At 37.0% G+C, this 14627-nt stretch overlaps 1 protein-coding gene across 5 annotated transcripts in view; it reads right to left on the reverse strand.

Annotated features, from left to right (window-relative positions):
* LOC109403681 (diacylglycerol kinase 1) overlaps nt 1-14627 on the reverse strand; it is a 598539-nt gene that overhangs the window by 110024 nt on the left and 473888 nt on the right. For all 5 annotated transcript variants that reach the window (XM_062853302.1, XM_062853304.1, XM_062853305.1 and 2 more), the window contains 2 exons: nt 5180-5302; nt 3970-4094 (listed from right to left, as the gene is read on the reverse strand). In XM_062853302.1, the coding sequence (XP_062709286.1) occupies nt 3970-4094; nt 5180-5302 (248 nt within the window). The remainder of the gene's footprint in view (nt 1-3969; nt 4095-5179; nt 5303-14627) is intronic.

Consider the following 14627-nt stretch of genomic DNA (forward strand, 5'->3'; position numbering starts at 1 on the left):
GCATTGAACATTTATTTGGGAATTGGAAACTTACATTATAACTTTAAGAACTTCTTCGGTAAATCCTTTAGAAATTAATTCGGCAATATTCTAAGAGTTCGGAAATTTCTTTAAAAAAAAACTCTGGTGGTTCTTAAAAAAATCTGTTACTGCAATTATTTATGGAATTCTTTCTAAATTTTTTTCAGAAATTCCTTTGATGATTTCGGAAAATTCTTTCAGAATTTTTTCGAAATTTTTTTGTGAATGTTTGTGGAAATTTTAATAGAATATATTTTGGCAATTTACTGTGAGATTGGATTCGGCCAATTTATTTAAAAAACCTTACTATTTTCATGAAAGCTCTAAGGTAATTTTGATGGATTTTTTTCCGGCAATTTTTTTTGGGTTTTTTTTCAGGAAATTTTTCGTGAATTTCATAGGATTTTCTAAAGAAAATCAAATTTAAAAGCAAGTCCGTTTAAGGATTTCTGAATTTCCAGTTCAGCAATTTTCGGAAGCAATAAATTTAAATACAATAAAATCATGAAGAATTACAAAAGTAGTCACAATAAAATTGCCTGAGAAATTTTCAAAATAACTGAAAAAGAAAATGTTAAAATAATTACGGAGGAATAGCCATTGAAGTATGAAAAAAAATCAAAAAAATTGTTGATTACATTTCCAAGAAACGTAACTAGCTGAATATCAGTTTCTTAAACTATAGTTTTCTTAAGAATGGTTTGTTCCTCTCCTAAAAAGCTAAAATGTTTGTTGGGTTCCAATGAAACTACCGTAGAAATTAAAAAAAAAACAACCATGATTAAGGAACCTTCAAAGAAATGGCCATACTGCGGTTTAGCAAATACGGAGCCGTGTGTTCTCGAATTCCACCAGAACGCGATTTTATTCCACAAATTCATCTCTCATTTAGTCAATTAGCACCATTCTGTGCCTTCTTATTAATTACAAATGTTTCCCGTACATTCCTATGAGATTTCACTAGAGATTTCTCTAGTAATACCTTTTAGGATATTTCTAGAAATTCCAACTATTCTCGAAATTCGTTCAGGAATTTCTCTAGATTTTTAGTGGGATTCCTTCAGCCAAGAAGGCCAAGAGGAGTTCCAGGTGTAATACCATGATTAATTTCCAGAGTAATCCATGAATTCCTGGATGAGTCTTTAGAAAAATCCCTGGAAGAATCAAAGGCATTTATGGAAGTATCCTAGGAAAACTGCCTAGAAGAATCCCGGCAAGAATTCCAGGACAAATCTCTAGAGAGATTGCTGCAGGTATCACAGAAAAAATTTCTTGAGGAGACCTAGGAGGCATTCCTGAAACATTAGAAGCAGCAGAAATCGCTTATGGAATCCTAGGAGGAGTTCCTGGATGAAAGTCAAGAGGAGTTCCTGGAGAAGTCCAACAAGAAATATTTGGAGAAATCCCAGATTTTTTTTAGGATTTCCAAGAGGACACACCGGAGGTACTTCTGCAAGACTCCTAGGAGATCCCAGCAAGTTATTGAAGGAATCCCTGGAGACATTATTAGAAGAATTCTGGGAGGTATTACAGTAAGAATGACTGGAGGAGTCCTAGAAGGAATTGCTGGAAGAACCACAGCAGGAATAACTTGAGAAATCCAGTTGAAATTCCTGGATGAAGGCCAAGAGCAGTTCCTGTAGGAATCCCATGGGGAATTTATGAGAGAATCCGTGGACAAAATATCTTGGATAAAAATTCCTAGACGAATCACCGGAGAGTATTTGAAGAAACCGCAGGAAAAATCTCAGGAGGTATCCTTAGAAGGATTCCGGGATGTATCACTGAAGAAACCTCAGCTGAAATCCTAGAAGGAATTGCTGGAGAAAACTGTACAGGAATTTCTAGAGAAACCCCATTAGGAATGCCGGGGGAATCCAAAGAAAAAAATCCTTGGAATACCTAGAGAAGTCCCTGCAAGAACCGGTAGAGGTATTCTGGACGAATCTATACAGAAGGCCCTGAAGGAATCGCAGGAAGACTTTCTGAAAGAATCTCAGGAAGAATTCCAGCCATAATGCTAGGATAAATTCGAATAAAGAATATCTGGAGGAATTGCTGGAAGAATCACAGGAGGAGTTGCTTGAGGTATTCTTGGAGAAAGGCCAAAAAGAGTTTCTGCAGGAATTCTATGAGGATTTTCTGGCGGAATATTTGGATAAAATCCTTGGATGAATTCCTGGGTTAGTCTTTGGAGAAGTCCCTGGTGGAGCAACCAAAGGAATTTCTGCATAAAAAAACCAGGAAGATTGCCTGGAAAGATCTCAGCAAAAAAGCCAGGAGAAAGCTCTAGAAGAATCCGTAGCATAATTTCTGAAGTACCACAGTTAGAATTTCTGAAGAAAAGATAGCTGGAAGAACCGCATGAATTGCTTGAGCAGTCACAGCTGGAATATCTGGAGGAATTCCTGGAATTCTGGGAGCTATCATAGAAGTAATTTCTAGAGAAATCCTAGAATCATCAATGCCTGGGGTATCTTAAGAGAAGTTCCTCTAACAAATTCCTGGAGGAATACCTACAGTTCCCCTTGAAAGAATCGGTAGAAGTATAGGTACTGGAGGAATCCCTGATGGAATCGCAGGAGGAATTTCTGGAGGAATCTCAGGAAGATTTCTCGAAAGTATTGCAGCAAGTAAGTATGCTAGGAGAAATCCCTAGAAGTATTTCTGAAGGAGTCCTTATGGGAATTGCTTGAAGAATTCCTGCTTAAATTCATCAAAGAAAGTCAATAGAAGTTCTTGGGGAAATCTCCTGTGGAATTTCTGGAAGAACCTCTGTAGAAAGTCCTGGATATGTCCTTAAAGAAATGTATGGAAGAATCAATGAAGGGATTATATATGAAAATCTCAGGGAGAGCTTCCGTAAGAAATTTCCTAGTAGAATTCCAGAAGGTATCACAGTGAGAATTTTTAGAGAAGAAGAGAAATCGCTGGAAGAATCGCAGCAGCAGTTGCTTGAGAAATCCTAGCCACAATTCCCGGATGAAGGCCAATATAAGCGCCTGGAGGAATTCCATGAGAAATTTCTGGAAGAATATCTGAATGAAATCTCTGAAGGAATTCCTGGAAGAATCACCGGAGGAGCTTCTGAAAGGATTCCAGGAAGATTGCTTGTGTAATTCCACCAGAACTTCCTGAAGAAATCCTAATAGAAATTTTTAGAGGAATCCTTAGAAGAATTCCGAGAAAAATCATAGTAAGAATTTCCAAAGAAATCCTAGCAGAATTTACTGGATCAATCTCTGCAGAAATTTCTAGTATGTACAACGGTACAACCCCATCAGGACTGCCTGGAGTATCCTAAGGGAAGTTTATTGAAGAAATATCGGGAGGAATCCATAAAGAAAGGCTACAGAAATCACTGTACGAATAGATAGAGGTATTTCTAGAGGAATCTGTGGAGAAGTCTGTTGATTGTTCTTACCAATATCCAAAACGCCAAAACGTACAATAGTTATATAAGTAATTCCGGATGTGCTTAAATTTTGTTGAAATGTGCCATTAATAAATATTAGAATTATTGTGTAAAGTTTTAAATTTTTGGTGACTGTGAAGGAAAAATTCTAGGGGGTGCCAAATTTGTTCTAGGGGGTGCCAGGCACCCCTGGAACCCCCCCTAGCTACGCCAATGACGGTACGGTACGGCGTAACTGTTGTGTAATTTTCCTCACTTCACCGTCACTCCTCATTAGCCAAAGCTGTCTATGTAGGTACTACCAAGTTGTCGCGTCGTCCTCAACGGTTACGACAAAGAGCTAAACAAACAACTTAATTACAGTGGACGAGTGCAAATGGACTGGGCATCTATGAATAAAATATCCCAAAGCATTGCGCGTCAATCTATCCCCAGTGCGGAGGTTTGTTTTATTAGGGAGCCGTCCCTTGTTCAGACAGGGGGTCTGTGTGAGACCCTAGAAAGAGGGGGATGTGATGGGTACTTCAACTTACCGGTCTCAGTTCGGACACATCCCAGCCGAGGTACTCTGCCACTGACATCATCTGATTTACGATAGCGTCCGTTTCGGTCGTGTCCAGGACTCCGTTGCTGTCGGTATCGTACAGCCGGAACATGACTGGGTGGAGCAAGGAAGAAAAGGCAAAATGATTGCGAAAGATTAGAATTATTTCGAACATAGATAAGTTTTTAATTTAAATGCTTAACAATGTGCTAGTGTAAATAGGAAGGCAGCTACAGATCAAATTTTGGCAAGTTCAAGATGCTGAGGGGGCATTGATTTAGTACGCCACGCAAAATTTGGGAACTTTCGAACCCCCTTCCCCCTTCATACAGGTTTTTCATATACCTATGCTAGTCACACCTTTCACAAACCCCCTCCCCCTATGGGCGTGACGTACTTTATGGATGCCACTCCCCCCCTCCCTTGAGTTCGCCGTAGAGTTCAGGGAGCTCGTGGTTCAATCTTCAACGTTGAACACTCGGTTAACCTGCACACCGTCAAAGACCGTGTTTAGCTCTCGTCACTCGAAAACTGCGAGTGCCTACAAAAGGACCTCTTCGAGCATGGTCCTTTGCGAACCACTCGCTTCAGCATTGACCTAGAGATTTCTAGATTCCTTTGCTGAGGCTTCTTCGGCTCCTGATCTGCGTCTGCTGCGATGTCCTGCCGGATTTAAGTCTTGTGCTTGCTTTCAGATTTCATCTCTACACTACTTGCAATTGCATAAAACCTCCACATATCGTTCCGATCCATGCATTCCGGCGTTGTAGAAATTACACTTTTTTCACACTGAGTTTTCTTGTTGTGATGGATTTGCTTCTCCCCTCCCTTGCCATCCTGTACAGCTTCTGGTTGAGGAAAGTACTGGCAATTTTTTTTTTAATTTTAAAATTCGGACGCCTTTGAATCAAAGCCTTTCAATACCTTCAAAAAACCGACTTGGTTACTCAGTTTGCAACCTGCCATCACAAGCCAAAAAAAAAAACAAATCCCTTAGCTGATCCAATTTCCTGTTTGCACATCATCTCATCCGGATCATCTTTTTAGTCCCCGTCCCAAACTAAACGAAACCGAGGCGCCCTTCCTTCCTTCCTTCCTTCCTATCCGTACAATCAGCCCATTGAACCCGGATAATTGTAATCACGCAACAAAAAAAAAAGAGAAGATGACAATCGCATCACATATCCGTATGTACTCACATTCCAGCTTGTCCTCCGGCCGGCCAGCTTCCAACAGCGACAGATAGCACACGACATCCTTCAGTGGCACCTTGAACAGCATCGGGTCCAAATAGGATTGCTTTCGGGGAAGTAACCGAATGTCTGTAGCAGGAGTTTTTTTTTTGTCGGGTGATATGCAGGAAGATAAGAAAGAAAGAAAGCAAAAATGGAAATCGTTGGGACATTTTATGCTGAATATTGATATGACGTCGGTGATGATATTATGACAATCGTCGCTGAATGCGTCGTCGCGTGGGGTCTCAGTCCCTCGTCACGTCGCACAGTGGCCGGAAGCCGGACAAAACCTCAGAAATCGACTTCAATATTTTATTTTTCTAATATTTTTCTCCCATTATAGATACTTCAACTAAGAAAACCCCAAATTTTCAAGTCATTTGGTCGAAAATTTAGTCTTGTAGATTTTTTCAAAGTTGAAGTTTTATGTGCTACAATATAAGTATTTATTGTCTTTATTTTATGAGCTTCCTTTATGAGTTCGTTGTAAAAGTTAGGAAGACTTGAATAGTGTGACAATATTTTTTATGTTTTTGGGTATGCATAACCATAACATTTCAGGGATTGTTTTTGATTCAATCACAAATTTTGTATGTTTTTACAATATGCAAACATAATGACTTTTAAGAAATTTTGGAGAATAACTTCGTATTACAGAGATCCAGTACTTGTTTAGGAAACATCAGAAAACGACGCCGTATCCCGGATCTGACGTGCAATTTTGTCTAGTTTTTAGCTATATAGGTCACTGTTTGCGCATTTTTGCGCTAAGCGCGAAAATTTATTTTTTTTTCTATCAGATCACAATGGAGCCGCATGGTTGTGGAGGAAGTGATATTGTTTGAAGTTTAAATTTAATCTTAACATAGCTTAATTTGACTTCAGAATACTAACAGTTTAGTGTAATTTTCATTATTGTAAGAAACTTTCACCAAGTCAGATGGTCATAGGAGGAGGGGGAGGGGAGGGGGTCTGATAATGTAATTGCCACAGCTTTAACGTTTTTATATATTATTATTTTAATATTATTTTTTGACAGAAAAACACAAGAAGGTGGGTGCTCCAGTTAAAAACAGTAAGCTGGAGAGGAAAGGAGTGATGACTAAGTAGCCTTTATTCACTTAGACACTACCTACATGTTGCTTCACCAGATACAACTAAATATTAACCTTCAAAATAAAAGAAAGACAAAAACAACCGTGAAAAACATGTAAAAATAACTACGAACCATTGCTAATTGATTTTCTTAAACTGGTCGTTTCTTCGATTCATCTTAATCGTTAGAATTGCCCAACAACCTTGGAAGCAATCTCTTAATGAACTTCTATCGAAGATTCAATATACAGTGACACAAATTCGTCGACATCTTCGCGTTTCTTTTCTACGCGCACATCGCTACAGTTCAAAGCAACAACCATCTATAAAATATAAAAGGAATTCACTAAACGGCGTAAAACGCTACGTTAAATATTATTCTGCGTAAACGTTGCGATCAACAAGGCAATCTTTGAATATTTTAATCGCAATTTTTTGAAACGAACATTTTATGCTCTTTAATGAAACCCCTTATATTGGTTTTTTAAACTTGATGTTTTATTGTATGTTATTCATGCGGTTTCGGTAAACACATTTCTACTGAACGACACACATGTTCATCAATATCAAAAACTCCCTTCAATATTGCGGATATGAATTGTGTATTCATTATAGATGGGGTAGTTTCGGTTGCTTCGACAAGTAATAGCACAGATCGTTGTACCTTACAACCCAAACTCGGAAGAGCATATTTGAAGTTGTTGAAACGAGATTGATAAAAGCAGTTCAAATTTTACGCAGTTCACTATATTAGACTATCCGACCCCATAACGATTGAATTGACACACCTCCGTGTACCCACCGTAAAATGTCATGTGGTCTATAGGCAGTCCCTGAGAATAGATCACGTTTTGTCAGCCAACATTGGTGTGTATCTGAATTGATCCGTTGGAAGGAAACGTAGGTAAACGATTTTTTCTAATGATTTATGTAGTTTTGTAGATTTTGGTCTACCCTAACAGCAACAAATACACAATTATAGTTTATTTCAATACCAATACATGATTTAAGAACCCCCAAATTAATAGGTTAATCAAAATCTACGTTCAGAAAGCACATCGTGATAGCTTATTATCGATTATTTTTACATGCTTTCCATAAGATTTCAAAATTTTGAACCATACCCTAATATAGTAAAACCAAAATATATGAAAAGTCCTATATCAGAAATAGATCTAGGGAACTAAAATCATCATAACCTGTGAATTTTAGCAATTTCGGTTAACATTTGAGGTTTTGTTCGACTTTTGTATGGAGGCCCGCCACTGTGGTCGTCGTCGTCGAGGCTTAGCACATGTCTGCCTGCCTACCTATGCCTATAAAAGCAGTGCTAATAAGGGGAAGTTGGCATGGAATGCATCTTTGGGGAAAAACGTCTCATACAAATATCAAACCTATGGTTGTTGTTTGAATCCTCTCAAAAATATTCGAATGAATTCTTCAAGGATTTAATATTTTTATTTCCAAAAATGGTTTTTTGTATTTTTTTGCCCAGAAATTATCTAAGCAATTTTTCGTCAAAATTCGTCAAAGTTTTTTTTTCTGAAAATCTTGTGATCTTCATCACGGCTCGATTTGAACTTGTGTGAAATTCGTGTTGATCACACGGCGAAATTTTGAATAGCGTTTTGTACCGCACTTGCTTCATAGGAACTCAGCACATCGAATCCTCACGAAGATCCCAACCAAAGGATCGAAACGTTGGCGATGATCTAAAATAATCAACGATTTTCTTTGAAAATTACCCAGTTTTATAATTGCATGTTTTGAAAATTTCTCACTCCAGTTTTCTATTGTTTCAGAAATTCGTCTGTCTACATTTATACTAGGGTAATTAACCAATTGTTAAACGGTTAGTACAGTCATAGCACAATCAAGGGTCACCCAGAATGATAGGTCAATTCCATTTGAATAACTGACTGACTAATAATTGTGACAGAGTGACCCATAATTGTGCAATTACTGTATTGATTTTTTTTATTTGTTTTTCCGTGCATAATTCCACGGTGGCAACAGAACACCCAGTAAACGTCTAGATCCAGTCATTACTTATACTTTTCATTAAATTTATCTCCCTCGAATTCCATTTTCCAACGGAAAATAGAGCATTTATAACGGATGACTAGAACCCAAATGTTGAACACATCCTGAAGCTGGTTCATCCTAATGTTGGCCGATTCTAGCTAGTTGTTGAACGGTTCACTCCGAACACGCTGTTTCCAAAAGTCCAATTTCGTGTTCGAAATTATTTTGGGCATGAAAAATTGATTTTACCGGGATAGTGTCTTCGGAAAATGGTATGATATATCAGAGCCCCTTTGTTGTGATTAATTCACCTAGAAGTGAGATAGAAATTAGATTTTTTCCATAAGTGAAGATAGCGTGTTTATACATATCTTCAGCAAAGCTGTAGAAAATCACGTCATGAGAAAACGTGCCGAACAATCTTTTGTTGAATCTGCTCAGTTTCTAGAGATATGGGCCATTATTTGTGAATGACCCCTTGAAATCAGTTTATGTTGAAACTTTTTCTGGACAATTTAAAAATTTTGAAATGTTCTCAAAAGTTATTTAATATGACAACATGCGTGTTTGTTCTGAAGATGGAAACATTGTGACCAAGAGTATTATCCATAGGTTTGCTCTCTTCGTCATGATGGGTTTTTGCCGGCGAAATTGCTTGAAACTTGGTCGTATAATTCAGTTTGTTTGGAAAAGATTTGAGGCCAATTTTGAGTTCAATAGGTTCAAAAAAAACCCATGACAAAGAGAACAAAATGGCCGATAATACGCCAGTCTCCCTATGTTTTGAGATATTTTAAAAATTATGTTAAAAATAGCCTTTGTCGCGGCTTTGTAACATTTGCAGAGGTAAAATGGAGCAACATTTATCAATTTAATATGAAACAAGTTTTTAATGGGTGTTAATTTTGTTGCAACGCATGCTGGCAACTTATTTCCTTGACATTGAAATCGAACTGTAAAATATGTTAGTAGGGTATTGGTTCCCTTATTAAGCATGTGGCTCCCATTTTCATCCTACGAAAAACAAAGGATTGAAGCGTTGTTTGTTTTGTTTCTTATTTTTATATTTTTTGTTAGAAGTGAGCACCCATGAAAACAAAAAAAAAAATTGAATCAATAGGTGCCGTAATCGCTTGTATTCGAATGGGATGAATATGGGAGCGTAAGATTACTGATGGAACACATACCCTAAGTAACTGAAATAAAAAAAAATCTCAAAAAGCATTGAGGATACAACTTTGTCGTCTTTGAAGGAAACATATATTTTATCATATACAATAGTTTTGTAGAACATTCCTAAAAAAATCTGGAAAAAATACAATGACAAAAAGGATATTTAGCGATTGTTTCCAAAGGGTTCCTTAGGGTTTTTAGGGATGTTTTGAAGGAATTTCAGGGATTTTCAGGTGGTTTTTGGATGGATCCAGAGAGATTTTTGGGGCTTGGGGTTCATGGAGAGTTAAGAGGGCATCCAAGGAAAGTTCGCGGGTTCTCAGAGGGGTTTCAGGCATTTCAGGGTTTCAGGTAATATCAGGGATATATCCCCTGGAACACCCCTAAACCCCTCTTAAACCCTCTAGAACTCTCTGGAACGTCTCTGAAATCCCACGTAACGCTCGTGTAACCCCCTGAATCACCCCTGCAGTGCCCCTGCGATCCCCTGAAATCCCAATGAAACACCTTCAAACTCCCTGGGTTGCTTTTGTAATTCCCTGAAAAACTATGGAGCATCCCTGAAGCTTTTCAACTCTTTGAAACCCCATAAAACCCCATGGAACGCTCCAAGAAACCCCTAAAATTCCCTGGAACGCTCCTGATACTCCTTGAACCTCCTGAATTTCCTAGAAATCTACTGAAATACCCTGGAACGTCCCTCAAACTCCATGGAACGTCCCTGAGATGACATGGAACAGCTCTGGACCCCCCTCTGAGATCTCTGAAATTCCTTGAAATGCCCCTAACTCCCTGCAATGCCTTTAAAACCCCTGGAACGCAACTGAAACCCCCTGGAACCCACTGTAATATCCTTGAAACTCTTTGAAAATTCTTGGAACGCTCCAAAACCCTCTTGAAACCTGCTTGGAACCAATGGAACATCCCTGGAACGCCACTGGGACCTCTGAAATTTCTTGGAAAACCCCTGAAACTCTATGCAATGCCTCCTAATCCCATAATAAACCCCTGGATCACTTCTGGAATCCCTTGATATACGCTGATACATCCTGGAACGTGATTGAACGCCCATGTAACCCCAGGGAGCGCCCTGAAATCCCTTGAACACTTCTGGAACGCCCCTGGAACAACCCTGACCAACTAACTCGTCTTTTGTGACATTATTTGCTGTACAAATCTTTATATTTCCAATAAAACAAAAACAAATTACCACCAATAATACCTTGAATAATTCCAGAATTACCTGTTAATATCAGGATTTTCCGTTAGTAGACCACTAATGATTTAACAAAGTGGTCCATTTAAACTATTATTTTGCGGCTCCGTGGTCGTGCGGCTAGAGTCACCAAGCTCCTAGTCGCATCGTGCTGAGGAGCGCGGGTTCGATTCCCGCCGCAGCTGTCAGGAAAAGTTTTCGGCTGTGCCACTGGGCGTTGCATGCTAGTCCGTTGTCTAGTGTCGTGCTTCCTTCAAAGAGCGAAAATGCTCACTGGAAGCATTGAACGTGTCCGTGTCTTTAATTAACTCCAAAAGCTAGGCTTTACAAATACTAGCGTGAGTGAGAAATTGATAAATTTGAGTGAAATTTGCGAAACCGTTACATCACTCGTCCTCTCGGTGAGACTCGAACTCACGACCAGAGTTGCTCTGTCACTATCAATGGTATGAAAACCACCGATTTTGACAGGCTGACTGCGATCCAAGTCAGCGTGTGCTCTGTTGAGTCACCTTCACTTTCCTTTTTCCATCACAACTGGACTGACTGCGATGGAGGGTAGATATCACTGATAGGCCGTCTTTAAAATTCATTTAACACTTAAACTACTGAGGGGGTAAAAACTCCCGCGAACTACCAAGGGTCCAAAAAAAGTCGGAAGTCCAACTTTGACAAGGCATTTCTCGGCCGTTTTTCAACCGATTTTAAAACTTTTTTTTTGCGATGGAACCGGACAGATTTCAAGATCATTGTCCATTTAAAAAAATATAAAATAGATGCGTCTACCCAAAGTTATTAAGCAAAAGGCACTTTCTAGTTTTTTTGAGAGCGCATTTTTTGCGCACATTGATCAATAAAACAAAATTTAAAGCGATGACATATGTTTTTTTCGACTCTAAATCATGCGTACAGCTGGAGTGAACATGTTTATGCAAAATTAGTGATTTTTCAGTACACTGATATTTTATCTTACTCAAAAAACTGCTAAAATACCCTATTTTTCACATAAAATAAGCAATAAATCAAAATTCAAAGCGATGACATATAGTTTTTTTGGTCTTAAGTTGTTCGTAGGATTGTACTCGACATTTTTGATGAACAATGAAAATGTTCTAATTACACTCTTATTTTGTTTTACCCGGAGAACTACGAAAATTCCATACTTTTTACACAAAGTAGTCAACAAAACTAAATTTCAAACGATAACATCTAGTTTTTTAGCCTTGAAATGTTTGGGGGACATACTTGAAGAATAATAGTGATGTTTTCATTACACTCAAATTTTGATTCACTCAAAAATCAACGAAAGTACCACATTTTTCACGCAAAGTGGTTAACAAAAATAATGGCTTACAATGCAAAGTAGTTTTTTACCTTTAAATTATTCGTGAAAGCGTACTGGACGTTCTTGATGAGTTATAGTGATGTTTTCATGACACACTTAATTTATTTTACTCGAAAAGCTACAAAAACACCATAATTTCCATACAAAACTGTCAATGAAACAAAATTTAAAGCCATAACATGTAGTTGTATGGCCTTAAATTTTCCGTTACAATGTACTGGACCTGTTTTTGATAAAATGTTGATGTTTACGTTACACTTATATTTTGTTTTATAAAAAAAAATGTACCAAAATTCCACAAAATTTAAAGCAGTGATATGTAGTTATTCAACTTTGAATATATCGTAGTAGGTTAGTGGATTCATTTGAACAACCTTAATGATGTTTTTATTATACTCATATTTTATATCACTCCAAATACTAGGAAAATACCACATTTTGCACACAAAGTAGTCATCAAATAAAAATTGGAGTCAATGCATTATAGTTTTTTTTTGCCATGAAATCAATTGTAAAAAGTACTATACTTGTTTGATAAACAATAGTGATCTTTCAATTACACTCGTTGTTTTCTAAATTTGTTTATAAAAAATCAAAAACAACTCAAATAAATACAACTTACTATGCGCAGCATATAGTCACATGTTGATGTACCTTAAAAAAATATATTTTTACACAGATAATTGTTTTTGATAGCTAAAAGCACTGAGATTTTCACTCAAGTGGAGTAGTTGGAGTACTGACTAACTTTGTTATTTATAATTTTATAAAATTATTCATGTTTTGATACAGTGAATTAACCTTACATGTTTCATACGGCTTTTCCCATCAAACTGATACACTTTGCGTTGCAATCTGTAATATTTTTTGGGATTTAATATGTTTTTCAGAGCACTATCAAAGTTTCCCCAAAATGGAAATGTGATTCTCGCTCATATGAAAAAAATATTGATCACCCAAAACAATTAAAACTGTTAAATCCTTACATTGCAATTATAACTGAGACGCCAGTATTTGTTTTAAAATTATTAAATCAGGAAAAATACATGGAATAATATTAGGGAAATTTGCTGAAAAACTATTGCTTTAGAAACTCTTCTAAATACATTTGTTTTTCAGAAATTTCCCAAAAGGTGCATTTATATTATAGGATATCTTTCAAAGATTCTTTCAAAATATTTTGTCGTGAGTTCTTTTCGAAAATCTTTCAAAAATATTCCAGAGATTCCTTCAGGGATATTTCCAAAAACATCAAGAATGCATGCGGAATTAATTTTGGGGTTCTATTTCTCGAGGAATTCTTTTAGAAAACTTTTGAAATGTTTCCGTGAATTATTCCTTTGGGTTTTCATCAGAAATTCCTCTAGCGATTGCTTGATAAATTTCTCCAAGGTTTCATTTAGAAAACCTTCCATAGATTTTCTCAGTGAATCTTTTAAAGAATCATTTAGAATATTATCATATTTTTTTCAGGAATCTCTTATTTTTTGTCCTGGAGCATTTTCGAAGTTTTTTTTTGACTTTCTCCAGTTCTCTCAAGTTTTCATCCTAGTTCCCATGCAAAGTGTTTTTTTTTCTTTTTTTTTTGCTCCCGTTAATAGTTCCTTCCGTGGTTTTTTCGATATTTTTAGAGATTTTCGATAATTACTTCTGGAATTTCTGCCAAAGAGTTTTCCGATATTTCTCCTGAATTTCTTCGCTTATTTTCATACGGAGTTTCCCCGAGATTTGTCTTAGAGATTTTCAGAGTTCTTTCATGAATTTTCTAAATATTTCCTACCAGAGCTTTTTTCCGAGATTTCCCAGTTCCAAAACCAGAATGCATTGCCTTATATTTTCATTTGTTGACTACTTTGAGAGAAAAATGTGGTATTTTCCTAATATTCCGAGTGAAATAAAATATTAGTGTAATAAAAAGTTAACAAGGGTTGTTCAAATAAGTCCACTAAACTACTACGATTAATTCAAAGCTGAATAACTACATATCATTACCTTAAATTTTGGCTTATTCGCTTTTTTGTGGTATTTTCGTACATTTTTTTTATAAAACAAAATATAAGTGTAACGTAAACATCAACATTTTATCAAAAACAGGTCCAGTACATTGTAACGGAAAATTTAAGGCCATATAACCACCGACGAACCGACGTGACAGCTAGAACTAATAAATTCAAATTTGTTGTCCCCTACGCCATGATGAAAAATAGCCGAACACTACCGACTCCTTTATAACGGCTCGCGTTGTTTTGAAAGCTTGACTCCAAACCCCCCTGTATTCATATAGGAAAAGGTTCGCGTCTACGCTGATTTGACAGAAGCGTTCGCTCGCTTCGCTGATCGACCGTTAAATTTAGGGGGGACAGTTTTGAAACACCAGTGTCACGTCGGTTCGTCGGTGATACAACTACATGTTATGGCTATTAATTTTGTTTTATTGACTTTTGTATGAAAATTATAATATTTTTGTAGCTTTTCGAGTAAAATAAATTAAGTGTGTCATGAAAACATCACTATAACTCATCAAGAACGTCCAGTACGCTTTCACGAATAATTTAAAT

The sequence above is a fragment of the Aedes albopictus genome, chromosome 2, assembly GCF_035046485.1.
Source record: "Aedes albopictus strain Foshan chromosome 2, AalbF5, whole genome shotgun sequence".
NCBI lineage: Eukaryota > Metazoa > Arthropoda > Insecta > Diptera > Culicidae > Aedes > Aedes albopictus.